The sequence below is a fragment of the Fukomys damarensis genome, unplaced genomic scaffold, assembly GCF_012274545.1.
Source record: "Fukomys damarensis isolate Sample0158 unplaced genomic scaffold, DMR_v1.0_HiC HiC_scaffold_25, whole genome shotgun sequence".
Classification (NCBI taxonomy): domain Eukaryota; kingdom Metazoa; phylum Chordata; class Mammalia; order Rodentia; family Bathyergidae; genus Fukomys; species Fukomys damarensis.
The window spans coordinates 10,384,985-10,399,040 of NW_022900937.1; the positions used below are offsets into that span (position 1 = coordinate 10,384,985).

Here is a 14,056-nt window from a genome sequence, read left to right on the forward strand (position 1 = left end):
AAAAAAAAAAAAAAAAAAAAAAAAAAAAAACTACTGGAGCTAAGTCATTCGAAACTAGGGAATGAGTCTTTTAAAAGAATCAGATTCATTGAAGAACTCAGTCTAAGATGAATAAAACTGATTCAGAGGTAGTTACAGTATTTTCATATACACCTAGTTTATATCAATCAGGACATTTGTGACAAAACAGTGGTTGCATTTTTTTGGGGGGGGTACCAGGGTTTGAACTGGGGACCTTGTGCTTGTGAGGCAGGCAGTGGAACCACTGAGCTAAATCCCTGGTAGTGATTTCATTTTAACATCTGATTCTTAAGTGTTAGAATTAAAACCTCTTTTGTAATGCTGAAACTAGGAGAGAGAGCATTAATCAGCAACTTACAAAGATCTCAAGTTCAGTTTTTCAAAAGAGACATTCTGCTTTGTGAAATACCTCCTAGAAGTCCCACAGAGTTGATGTGGCAAAGGTACAGCACTACAACGTGCTAGTAGTAGGAGACAACTGTTGAACATTTAAAGACATAAACCTTTTTTATATTGTTTATATAAATAAACCTATCCTGTAGCCATGTATAAACGTCTTGAGAATGAAGCCAAGTCAAATTTATCTGTTACATAGTGCAGCTTCACACAAAGAGGAGCTCAGTAAATGTTTGCTGAATTCAGTCCTGGAGCATATAATAATAGTGGAGATAATAACAAGGCCCACAAAAATTATTAGCTATAATTTGAATGCTTTCTAGGTGCTTGGTGTTGTGCTGAGTATTGATGTGCCCGATTTGATCTAATCCTCAAGAAAACCCTTATAAGGTTGAAATTATTATCTCTCTGTTACAGATGAGGAACTAAGGTTCATAAGGTTAAGTGACTTGAGCTCAGGAAGATTCAGTAGCTTGCTTTGGGGCTCACAAAAGTATGGGTAGTGCTCCTGTACCCTGACCTCACTAGTTTGAGAGACTGCTGTGCCTGTCCGGGAACCACAGTGCCATTGTGATGTGTCATGTAGAAGTGCAGAAGAGGGTCAAGCAGGATTCTCCCAGTGTTTTCTGAATTTATTCCTGCTATTGAAAACCACCTACTTAGGAAGAAAATTATTCATTGTTAAATCCTGGGGACTTCCAGGGGATTGATTGGCTTGCAGTATTCCTTCTGCTAAATCGAAAGAGTGCACTAACAGATACTTCACATGTAAGACGACAAATAACATTTGAAGCTTTAATATTAAGTAACCTTTTAAAATAGAATATGCAATTCAGATTTTTTGTCTTTCGTCTTAGGTCATTTGTTTGTGAAAAACTTCTGTAAAGAAACTTGGCGTATAGACCAGCCAAGAATCTGTGGTATTCTCAGTGGTCTTCAAGATCTTTTTGTTACTCTTTAAGTGCTTGAGTGTCTTCCCATATTCCAAACACATACTAGCCCAAGTAGGATGTCATTTGGAAAAGAAAATCCAAATTCACTCTGAATGAAAGACAGGGAAGAAATGTTTAATCTAATTAGTGGGTGGGCTTTGGTTGTCATGGAAATGCAGCTCTGTCCTCCTGTGGTGTTAGGAGGCAGGAGCAGCCAGGTCATTCCATAAATCATTTCTGTCATAGCTGATGATGATGCATTCCATCTGCTCCATCACTCACTACATGCCGTAGTCTGCAGATTTCAAATCCCTTCCCTCAATCTGTCTCCAACACCCATAATCTAGACACCTTCCCAAACACATTCTTTCTTTAACTTCTATTACGGACTCACCTTCACTTAAACATGTGTTTAATGCTTTATATGTACTAAAAAATAAAAATATTACATTATCTTGGGATAGGAAAGATTAGAAGAGATTAGAAGGAAGGACCTCATAAGGATTACATTTGACTGTCTAACGTGTATAAGAATTTTGTGTTAAATATTACAGATCTTTGGAAATGGTGACCATAAGTATTTGAAATTATTTAGAATATTTTCAATATAGCATTTAGCTTTAAGTGGAGAAATACTGCATTATCGTTAAAAGTTAATTCTGGTTCTCTAGTTGTCTGATGTATGCCTTAGAAGGTCTTTCATGTGTGCAACATCAGAGGATGCAACCTTTGTTCTACAGTTTAGGTATTAAAGAGCACCCTGAATACTATGTGATTAAACATGTAAGGCCAGATAATGCATTTGCAAATGTTCTTTTATTTTAGGTTTAAGCCTGGATAATTGTGGTCTTAATCTCAGGATAGCAAGAAAGAGAATTGTACATGAAAGTATTTACACAAAGTTCCCAAAGCCCTGTGGATTATGCATTAGTTTAGATAATAAACTAGGGTAGATAGAAGGCAGGGAAAATCTGTGTATTCGTGCCATTTCTAATGTGTTTCCCTGAACATTTGCCAGACAATAACCCTTTAAGATTGTGCCCATGGAGAGTTCTGTAGAGGAAGAAACATCTGGTTTATTTCAGTGCCTAATACCATATCAAAACACTCAGTCTTTAATTTAAAGGAGATCAAACAAGGGGACTGTTTAACTTTGTTGATTATATCAGACTTCTTTGTGATAATTTATGTTTTGATTTCTACCTCAGAGCAAGAAGGGTGCAAAGAGCGCGCACGTCTGTGTGTGTCTGTGTGTGTGTGTGTGTGTGCGCGCTATCTGGATGGTTAATGGTCGATAGTCTGTAACAAAAGAAAATTCATGGAAGTTGACATTTAAAAGTAATTCATGAGATAAGTTTCTTTGTTCCTTAGACTCAATAACATTAACATAATAAAGATTAACTGAAATGTGCACTGTAGTGTTTAAAAAATTGGGCTCACAGTTCCAGAGTTGGGCCTAGGAGCTCTCCATTGTTTCTTTTTTGTTTGAGTCTCTTTTCATTAGCCTTTGGCTTATTGGCACCCTGCTGGTTGGAATGGACCATGACTGATAGGAGGAGGAGCCTCATTTGTTGCAGTAAAATAAGGCATATTACCACATAAGCCTGGCAGAAGGTGTTGGGACTTATTCATCATTGGTCATTTAGTGGTGGGGACGTGGGCTGCATGCTGAATGAGCGCTTACTTTGTTCATGCTCTAAACTAAGCTGCCCCACCCCCACTTTTAAGTTACTGACTTCTTTTTTTCTCCCTCAAACACTAGTGTTGGAGTTCTTTAAGGCCAGAAAATACAAAAAGAAGTGTATGTTTGATTTAAAATGCTGTTTGCCAAATAAGGCCTGGTGTTTAAAATTTCTTAAAGTAGCTTAACAATTTCTATGGAATAAATATAATGTATTCATAATTCCCTAATGGAATAAATTTGCAAAGATTAAGTTTAGTGAAATGATTGATGACCCAAAAGATTATGTTATGCCTTTTTAATGTTGTATTGGTCTTTCTCTCCCCACATAACAATTCTTTTTAAGAAAGTAAAAGGGATAAGAAAGGGTTCTGTAACTTGCTGGGCCATTTGTATGCTTAGAAAATGTATTGCAAATATTTCTGTCTGTCCTCACTTTAAATGGTAAATTAGAACCAGCAAATATGATGAGTGAGTGGGAAAAAATGGCTTTTTATTGTACAAATTGAGAAAAAATACCAGAAATATGTTTTTATACTTGATATAGTTTTGGTACTCCTTCTTTTTGACCAGTGATTTTTATAAGTTTACACATAGGACTAGAACATTCTGTGAATTCATTTAAAGGTAGTGATCTTAGATAACTCTAAAGTATAATGTCTTCCTTATTTGAAAAAAGGAGTTGTCAGCATTTCTTGACATGCTTAGAGATTAACTGTAAGGGCAGAGTTAGGAGGAAAAGTAAGGGTTAGTAGTCCATTTATACCCTCAAAAGCCTATACGTACCTAATGATGTGCTATGGAGAGATCAGTTACAGTACATTAATACACATTCTCAGAATTGTAGAACCTCACTAACTGTTCTCAAATCTTATGCTATAAAACTAAATTGAAATAAAATTACCTGTATAACAAATTCTTTTTCCTTTTGGTATTTCTATTAATGAGATACCCGATTGTATAAATACTAAGATAAATACCACCGTGTAAACAGTCCTGATTTGGAGCTGAGGATGTAGCTCAGTGATAGAGCACTTGCCTAGCATGTGTAAGGTTCAAACCCTAGTGCCCCTACACACACCAAAAAAGGGGCCTTTTTGTAATCAATAAGTATTGTAGCAAATTTCAAGAACAATTTTGTCATTCAAGTGTTAGAAAGAACATTGAATACCTTGAGGTGGGCAATGATAGATTCATTGTTAACTGCACACAGTCCCTGCCCTCAAAGAGCTTACAATGAAACAGGAAAAATAAGACAGATAACCAAATAATGATGGTGAGACACAGTGTGAAGAAAACTTATAAAGAGAAGTTCAGGTTATTCTAATATTATAGGTGAGATAGAAATGGGCACGTTGACATTTGAGCTAAATAAACTTTGATGTGATAACAGTTCCATGAAGGACAAATAAATAGACATTCTGAAAGAAAGGCAAGCTCTGTTCAGAAAATGAAAAAATACTGAGGATAACAGGATACATATATTATAGAAAATAGAAAGATACGTTGTGACTACATTAGGAAAGGCACCAAACATCATTCTTCTTTCATTCTTTTTATTGTTAGAAACAGAAAGGTGATTATTCACAACACTGTGCAAGACAGCAGCTCAGGACAACAGCTGCACCCCTACCCCTAAATAACAACTTTTAAGACCAATAATATTGATCTTATACTACTTCCCTGTTAGTAAGTACTCCTACTTAGTCTCTTGAATTCATTTAGACATTTTGAGACAGGGTCATAATATAGTCCCAGGCTGGACTTGAACTCTCCATGCAGCCCATCTCAGCCTGGAACTCACAGCAGCCTCCTTCTGTTATCCTCCCAAGTACTGGGATTACAGGTGTGCACCACCACATCCAGTTTGAAAGTCTCTTGAATTCTTTTCCATAGCTTTCCTTTTCCAAAATGACTTAATTTGACTATGCAGCTTAACATCCTGGCAATTAGAATGTAAAAAGATACTTACAATTAAAATATTTTAGCTCAGCAGTTCGGTGACCTGAATGAATTAATGAATAAATAAATAAATCTTTTAGTTATATAATTGGTATATTTTAGTTGAAGTAGATGGCATCCATCAAAGGAGAATACAGTTTTTGCTGTTTTTGCAATTTGGAATTAGTGAAAAATGTAAAAGTGAAAGCCTTTACATGTGTTCATTGTGACTTGTGGAATTTCTTCTACATGAGTGTGTCCTAATACCTGGGTTTTTCAGATGTTGAAAAAATTTATTATGCCTTCTTTAAAACCAGTACTTATTAGGACCCTTACATGCCATAACTAGGGCCACTTTAAATTCGCTAGAGTTCTAAACTTAACTGAGACTGAGGCTCTGTCTATAGGAGAACTCTTTATACCCAAGCATAGTTTTCCCTTTTACAATATTTGGCCACAGAAGTTGACTCATTTGCTGAAATGCAAAAATAACTTACTTGTTTTTTATAAGAATAGAGTTTTCCAGAAGAGACCTTTCAGGGGCCTTTGACACCTGAATTAAAGGGACTTTTAAAAATATTTACTGATTAATTAAGTAAACTTGAATGAATTTCTGTCACCTTTACTTGACAATACAATATATAATAAGTATAGCAACATTTTTTAAAAATACCAAAATTTGTAAATACAGATATGTTACCACTTCAAGGAGTTCTGTCATTACAGAAGTTTGTTGTTGTTGTTTTCACTTTTTCCAAGGGTGATAAAGAAACCTTTGAGAGTAAGCTTAATTTTTAATTTGGGTCTAAATTTGGCAAATAGGTTATTGTTGAAACTAGTAACTTAAAATAAGAGGTAAGTAATAACTTCCCGAAATAATTTTCTTGGATTGGCTTTTAAAACTTTTTAAAGATTTTTTAATTTGTTTGTTTTTGGTGCTGGGGATCAAATCTAGGACCTTGCTGGTACTGGCATTTCAAAAAATTGGTTAATAGTTTTCGTTAGGTGATCATTTTTTAAAGATAATGCTTATTTAGATGAAATATTCTTGAAAGATTATCAGATTTGTTACCTTTATAATCACTTCTTGTTTTGTTTTTTGTTGTTGTTGTTGTTGTTGTTGAGACAGGGTCTCACTGTATAGTTGAGACTGACCTGGAACTCACTGTGTAGGCCAGGCTGGTCTCGAACTCACAGTGATCATCCTGCCTCAGCTTCCCGAGTGCTGGGATTACAGGCATGCGCCACCATGCCCGGCACTTCTTGTTTTTTATAGTAACAGTTAGAAACCTTATATTATTTCTAACTAGAATATCTTTTTTATTCTAGTTTTCAAAGTGAGACTACTTTTGCCTTTATCTCATAAATTTGTCTTAAATTGATGAAAAACCTTTTCACTGTACATCTTGGATGGAAGGACACCTTAGATTATAAAAATTATTCCCTGTGAATAGACTGAAGGTTTTTGCCTTCTGGGCATATTGATTCATGTGTATCTCTTGTTTTCTGATTAGATTTATTCTCCCGACCATACAAGCAGTAGTTTTCCATCAAACCCATCAACACCAGTTGGATCACCTTCACCTCTGACAGGTAGGATTCTCTTTTATCTGACTACTTCTTAACATATGAGTCCACTTGGAAATATTTTAGTCATTTATTTTTCAGTTAAACAAAAGCATCCTGGATTCATTCTGGACAATCCTGAAATATTTGATAGTTTTGATTTACTTGTGCATATCTTCCTAGATTCTTAAAGTTGTGATTATTTTTAATAATAATTGTAATAGAGTAAAAATAAAGCTAGGCAGTTGGAATGAAGGTAAGATACAGAGGAGCAAAATGAAAAATTTTTAATAAAATGGCATAGAGTAAAATCGTTTTAGAAGCACAAGTGTTGGGGATATATCTCAGTGGTAGAGTGTGTGCTTAGCATACATGAGGGCCTAGTTCTAATCCCTAACACCACAAAAATCATGAAAACTACATGAAACGACCTTCTGCCATGTCCTCCACACTGCCGAGGACCATGTGTGAGACTAATAGATGAGTAACTGCTCAAGTAAATAGGCTTTCTTTATTTTTTTAGGCCCACTAAGTCATTGTTTCACATGCATAATATAAAACACACTAACAGAATTCTTAGGGATTATGTTATTTTTCTTCTAAGGAAAAGAGCTCTCTATGCTTATGGCTGAATAATGTTAGTTGAGATATGTTAAATGGTCCGATCTGCTTTACTTCCTCTGGTTTTTTCCATAACAGTTTTGACAAGTTCAAGATGCTGACCTACAGTATGAATTTGTTGAAACAAATTGCTATTGTAAATTAGAATTGTTTTATACTTACTAGGAATAAAGTTACATAAAAATGTGTATATGTTAAGCTAAAAATTTTTTTTTAAAGTTATAGTTTTAAAATTCGACCTTTATTTTTGTAACTGTTTGGAGAACGCTGAAGAAAAAATTGCATAGCTTCTCTGAAGAAAAGACATTATTAGGCAAATGACTAAAATTGCTGTATTCATTCAACAGGCATTGAGTACAGAAATAATCATTTTCCTAAACCACTACGAGCCAGTGTTCACATGATTTTTATTTTCAAGCCTGTTGCCATTGTGTACAGTTTCTGCCAACTGGAGCTCCGAGGTGGCAGGTCCTGCTCTCACCTGTGCTTTGTGAGTCTGAGTGCTCAGCAGCACTGCACTGTGGATGATGAACTGCAGGCAGCTGCTGGCAGCTATTAGGTTCTGCCACTTTCGCAGACATTCTGGCTTCAGCTGTCTAGTAAAAGTTGAGCAGCTGTTCCTCACCCAGACAAGACTTTGAAAGACCCATTGACTTAAAGTTGTTGCTTAACAGAGCTGAAATTACAGAAAGAATGATGTAACTTTTAATCCTATTCTCCCCCTTGGCACACTTCTACTAAAATTAGCAGTGCCATTTTTGCACAGACTGTTTCACTTTCTCATCTGAGGTATCCACATTCATCCTTACTGTACATATCTACTGTTCTTCTCTGCCTAGAATCATTGCTCCCGACATGTCCTTAATGTAGTTCACACTGGAGAGGGAGGTTGTGATAGAGCTCAACATGTATGAAGGTACCTCAGTGACATGGAGAATAAGATACTTAGACATTTTCAAAAAAATAATGGTCCCAAGAAAAACCTCACATGCCCATCTCCACCTTTATGTGATGCTTAGTGTGTGATATTTTGTTTTGTTTTCTGTTTTGTTTTGAGTCAGGGTTTGCTATGTAGTCAAGGCTGGCCTTGAACTCACTGTGGAGCCCAGGCTGGCCTCAGACTCACAGTGATCTTCCTCCCTCAGCCTCCCAAGTGCTGGGATTATAGATGTGTGCCACCACACCCAGCTTTAATGAGTGGTATTCTTTTCACCTTATAAGTCAACTGATTAGGGTGCTCAGTGGTTCTGGTGCCTGCTTCGCAAGCACAAGACCCAATTTCGATCCCCCACCCAAAAAAATAATAATTCAACTGATTAATGAAAATGTAGACTTTTGAATTGTGTAATGAAGGTTAATAATGGGCCTCCTTTTCAATTCAGCAGTCATAATCAAAGAAAAATATTTTCATATACTTCTGCAGAAACATCAAATCAAATACTGATTTTGTGGAGATGTATCTCCCCTGAATTCTGTATCTAGTGCTTTCTTAGCCTTACGTTCTGCACACATACGCACACACCTGTGGTGAAGCAGTGATGGAAAGAGAGAAAGAAAAGAAAGCACTGTGTTCTAAAACTATTGACAGTAAGGGAAAAAGAAAAAGAGCAGCTCTAGTACACTCGCTCTTTTCCTTCTGCCTGAGTATCAATCAATTGAACTTAAGCACAGACTTTGTAAGGAGGAACAGACAGATGTTGATAGTACACACAGGCAGCTTCTTAGACATTTATTTTGGTTTAATCCCCCTCATTGTCCTTTGGAACTTTACAAGCCAGGAACATAAATTTCTATCTACACAATATTTATGAGGAAGCTTCTGAGATACTGTATCAGTTAGGATGCTTTAGGGATGAAAGGAAAAGAAACTCTCATCCCAGACAGCTTGAACTATAAGAACATTTGTTACCATGTGTGGCCAGAAGCCCATAGCAGGCAAGGTCATGGCCTTGTGTCTCAGGGTTCCTACTCTGCTTCTTAGCAGTTTTTTTTTTTTTTTTCTGGCTAGTGGCAAGATAGCTGTTTAAGGTACTTTAGTGTGGAATGTCCAATAGAAGAAAAAGGGCCATGTGTTCCTTGTCTGTTAAAAAACCTTTTACAGAAGCCTCTTCAACAGACTTCTTCTCATCACTGGTCAGCACTGGGCTCAATGCAGTTGCTTACAAATGGAACTTTCAGGCTAGGAGAGGGATATCCACTCTGAACTAGGAAAGGACAGGCCCACCTAGCCACACTGTTGGGAATGCAATCAGGACTCCAGTATCAAGGAAGAAGAGAGAAATGACTATGCTGCAGTGGTCAGATAGGTAAAGACACAGCATTTTTGTCTTGTTTTGTGTTTTGAGACAGGGTCTCACTACGTAGTTGAGATTGACCTGGAACTCACTATGTAGCCCAAGCTGGTCCTGCCTCAGCCTCCTGAGTGCTGGGATTACAAGTGTGCGCCACCACGCCCGGCAAGAGTGCTTAGAATATGTTTAGCATGAGTGCTTAGAAGACAGAGAAGCAAAAATATTCTTTGCCCTTCTTTATACTTCATTATGGAGTAGAAATGAATAAAAGTTCAGTAATTGCAGGAGTCAGTAGCAGTCCTTAGCATTTACAGTTAAATAAGTAAGTGAAATCTTTAGTTAGAATTCAATGAGATATTAGTTTATAGTCAGACATACCTGGTGTTAAAACAGTTGTCTGATTTCAGAAAAAAATTTTGTTTAATTGAGACTGTAAGATGAAAATAGAGCCACAGAACTTACTCTAAATGCATGGTTTCCTGGAAGAGTAGGATTTTAAAAGAGGAGAGGGAATTTTCTGGATATAACAGGCAGAACATAGCAGCAACCCAGTTGTGAGAAGGTGTATAAGCTATCCCTCCAGAGTTACTGAGGGCCTGACAGTGAACAGTTCATGCATGGGAATAGGGAACATTAACATGGAGAGGTTGGCGGGGGCTGAGCTGGGGAGAACAAAGTATGCACCACTGCCTTAAGGGTTGGCATTATCCAGCTTTTTCCAAGCTTTAAGGGATCTAATGAAAATTTGAGTTTAGGGGAATACTACAAGGAAAACAACTAACAGAGTAAGAAAATTGACAATATATATTTATTGACAATTCAACTATGTATATATATAGTTTCCAAAACCTAGCTATTATAAACTGTGCTGCTCATAAATGTGGGTATGCATATATCTCTATAATATAATTTTGCTAACTCTTTTGGAAAGATACCTAGAAGGTATAGCTTGATCAAATGGAATTCCTCTTTTTACTTTTTTGAGGAATCTACACACTGATTTCCACAATGATTGTACTACTTTACATTCTGACAAACAATATAAAAGAGTTCCTTTTTCCCCCTCATCCTTGCCAGCATTTTTGTTATTATTAGATTGTTTGATGATTTGATGATAGCTGTTCTTTCTGGAGTAAGACAGAATCTCAGTATGGATTTTTGTTGTTGCTGTTTTTTGTACTGGGGATCAAACTTGAGTCCTTGCGCTTGCAAGGCAGGCAGCAGAAACACTGAGCTAAATCCCCGGTGCTCGGTATAGTTTTAATTTGTATTTTTCTGATGTCCAGTGATGATGAGCATGTTTTCATGTATTTATTCACCATTTGTACTTCTAAGAAGTATCTGTTCATTTTGGTTGCACCTTTTTTGATTCTTTTATTTTGGGGAGTCTAATATTTTTTAGTTCTTTATACATTCTTTAGTATTCCTTTGTCTAAGGAATAGCAGGCAATATATATTTTTTTCCTATTCTGTAGGTTGTCTCTTCACTGTGTTAGTTTCCTTTGCTGTGGAGAAGCTTTTTGATTTGATGTGATTCTGTTTGTTGATTCTCAGTATTATTTCTTGTGCTCTTGGAGTTCTTTTTTATCTTTCTTTTTTAATTGAGTTTATTGGTACATTTTAGGTATACAGTATAGTTACATTCATTATTGGGATCTTGTACCTTTACATGACAGGTCTTGGTTCTGATTTTTTCCCCTTGTCCCTGCCCTCCCTTCGCCCTCTCCTCCCCTCCCCATTTACAAACACTTTATTTCCATTTTTTCATCTTCTCATATTTTTTTTCTTTTCCCTTATTAACCTTTCCCCTACCCTTCCCACTTTCCCTACACCTTTAGCCCTTTTCTTCCTATTTTACATTGTCAGTTATCTCATTAGGATTTTATGTACTATTATATTTTTTCACACTAGAGAAACTATTCGGTATTTACACATGTGTGGTGCTCTTGGAGTTATTTTCAGAAAGTCCTTTCATATACCTATGTCTTCAACAGCTTGCCTATTTCATCTTAGATCTTTGATCCATTTTAATATTAGTTTAGTGCATGAGAGCTGAGTGTAGACTCAGCCTTTTACATGTCAATATCCAATTTTCACATTCTAATTTTATAAAGAGATGAAGCTGCAGGTCTGTCTAATGTCAGACACATGCTAATATTGTCTCTGTTCAGAATTTGAATCTCACTCCCACCCTCAAAAATTTCATTTGCAACTAATGAGTCATCATTAGTCTAAGATTTCAAAGGTCCTGGAATACTTTTTTCCTCTTTGTTTATTGCATGAAAAATGCATCATTAGAAAGAAATGACAGTAATGCCCATGATTTAAAAGACCTTTAGGCTTATCAAGTGAGTACCTTCATATCTGTTGAGATCAACTTTGTATCAGGGCATATTAGAGCACAATTGTAATCCCGGCACCTTAGGACGCTGAGAAAGGATCACTAAGCGTTTGGCTACATAGCAAGACCCTGTCTCAAAAAAAGGAAAAAGGAGGGCAGGGAAGATACACTTTGTGAGGCAGATTTTAAAAATCAAAATGTGTCCTTATTTTATATCTGAGCTCACAAAATTGATAGTACAGATTACCTAAATGATTGATCCACTAACTCCTCGTATCCACTAAGATTCTATGCTCTCTTTTGAGTTTTACCATCCATGATGTTAACCTCTGCTAAGCTCTCTCTTAGCTGGCCATCACGTCAGCCCATTTGTGTCCATTTTGAAATGACTGGGAGGAGTAACAAGAAATGTGTCTGTGAAATAAATACAGCTTGAAAAATAAAATTAAGTATAGCTTGGAAATACTTCAAGTTCAAGCAGATACCTCATCACTGATGTTAGTATTCTGCAACCAAGCATGTAACCATTGGTGGCCCAATCTATAAGAATGAAAACAAGATAGTTTCAAGTATGTATCTGTTTTTTCCAGTTGAATGGATCATATTTTGGAGATAGACCTTCACATAGTTTCTTCATGTTACCAAAAAGGGGCTGGAGTGGTAGAGTGCTTGCCTAGCCTTATACAAGCCCCTGGGAAAAATATCCAGCACCATAGTGAGGGAAATGGTGAGTGGAGCTCATTTCTTGCCTTAGTGCTTATATGATTTTCAGCACTAAGCTAGTGAAGAACCCTAAAAACTGCCTGAAAGCCCATACAAATGCTGATGATTCTGAACTGTTCACATGTAAAACCAAGCTAAGGAACTTGATGATTAGGCTGGTAGCACTGGCAGGAAGAGCACTCCAAGGGAATTTCGAAGAAAAGTGGAGCAGAATTATTATAAAACACTATAAATGTTAAGGGAAGGTATTTTTCAGTAATTTAGCATCTCCAAAGTAGAGTAGGATTGTCCACCTAAAAAATTCTTTTGGATCACTGCTTAGTAAGCACTGTGTACTGAAGTCACGATAAAGTGTTAATTACCTGGTTGATTTTTATAAATTGGTTTTGTATAAATTCCTGCTTGCTGAGTTTTATGTGTTAATTATAAAATTAGCCCACAGGTTCATTTCAGTGAACAAAGAGATCATCCAAAATTTGATTGTGTGGTTGATTTGTGGTTACATGTGTTTGTCTAGTATGAAGCCTTTAATAATCCTCAAAGTAATTTGTTTTTCAGTGAAAACAAAACAAAAAACTAAAGCACATAGCATATATATTTAGTATTAAAAATGTATTGGTATAATCATAACTATACAGTAACACTTGTGAAAGCTAATCAAAATATTACAAATCTGTGTAAGCAGCTTATCACCTTGAAAAATATATGAGAATTGTAAGTTGCTCAATGATCAGATTGTTCAGTAATTAAGTGGTAGCTAAAATAAATATATTCCAACTTACTTTTTTTTGAGATAACAGGTTATAATTTGACATTATCTTCTACTTCTTGAATGACAAATGAACCTATACCAACATTTAAACATCACTTAGCAAAACAAAACAAATAAATCTTCACCATCAGCTTTAGATCTCCAACATAATTGAGGCTGTCACAGAAATTTTCATGAAGGATAGTAATGCATGAACAGTTTGTTGAATGGTCTTTATTCATTTCTGTGAATAATTTAGTTTTAGGCGAATGGTCATGAAACTGAAGATTTTTGATAAATTGTTTCGAGATTTTTGTTTTGTTTTGTTTTGAGTTGTTTGATGGTTTCTTTTTTCTCTTTAAAACTATTTTGGCAAGACCCATTAAAGCATTGCATTCCACCAACATATGGAGGAATTGTTTCCCTTATGGCTTTTTCCTCTTTTTCACTCTGTTTATTTGCTCATTTATTTTTGGTATTGAGATGTAAACCTATGGCCTTGGCCTTATGCATCCTAAGCACCAAGCTCCATTCTCAGCCTCACTCTTCATTAACTCTTACCCTTTCTTTTTCCATCTTCATTACTTTTTATTTCTAGTTTCCTAACATCCAAAAAAATTTAACAAAAGTTTTTATACTGATATTTTTCAAATGAAATAGTGTGTATTAGAATAAGTCATGTTTGGAAATTTTTAAGTGACCCTAGACGTGTTTTTAGTCATTTGGAATTGGTTTATCTGTGCACTGACTGCTAAGTCACTGTATCAGTTAATATCACACATTAGTAAATCA

At 35.9% G+C, this 14,056-nt stretch overlaps 1 protein-coding gene across 8 annotated transcripts in view; it reads left to right on the plus strand.

Annotated features, from left to right (window-relative positions):
• The window catches only part of Tcf12 (transcription factor 12), a 363,012-nt gene that overhangs the window by 326,406 nt on the left and 22,550 nt on the right, over positions 1-14,056 (plus strand). For all 8 annotated transcript variants that reach the window (XM_010641272.1, XM_010641271.1, XM_010641273.1 and 5 more), the window contains one exon: positions 6,486-6,564. In XM_010641272.1, coding sequence (XP_010639574.1) covers positions 6,486-6,564 — 79 coding nt within the window. The remainder of the gene's footprint in view (positions 1-6,485; positions 6,565-14,056) is intronic.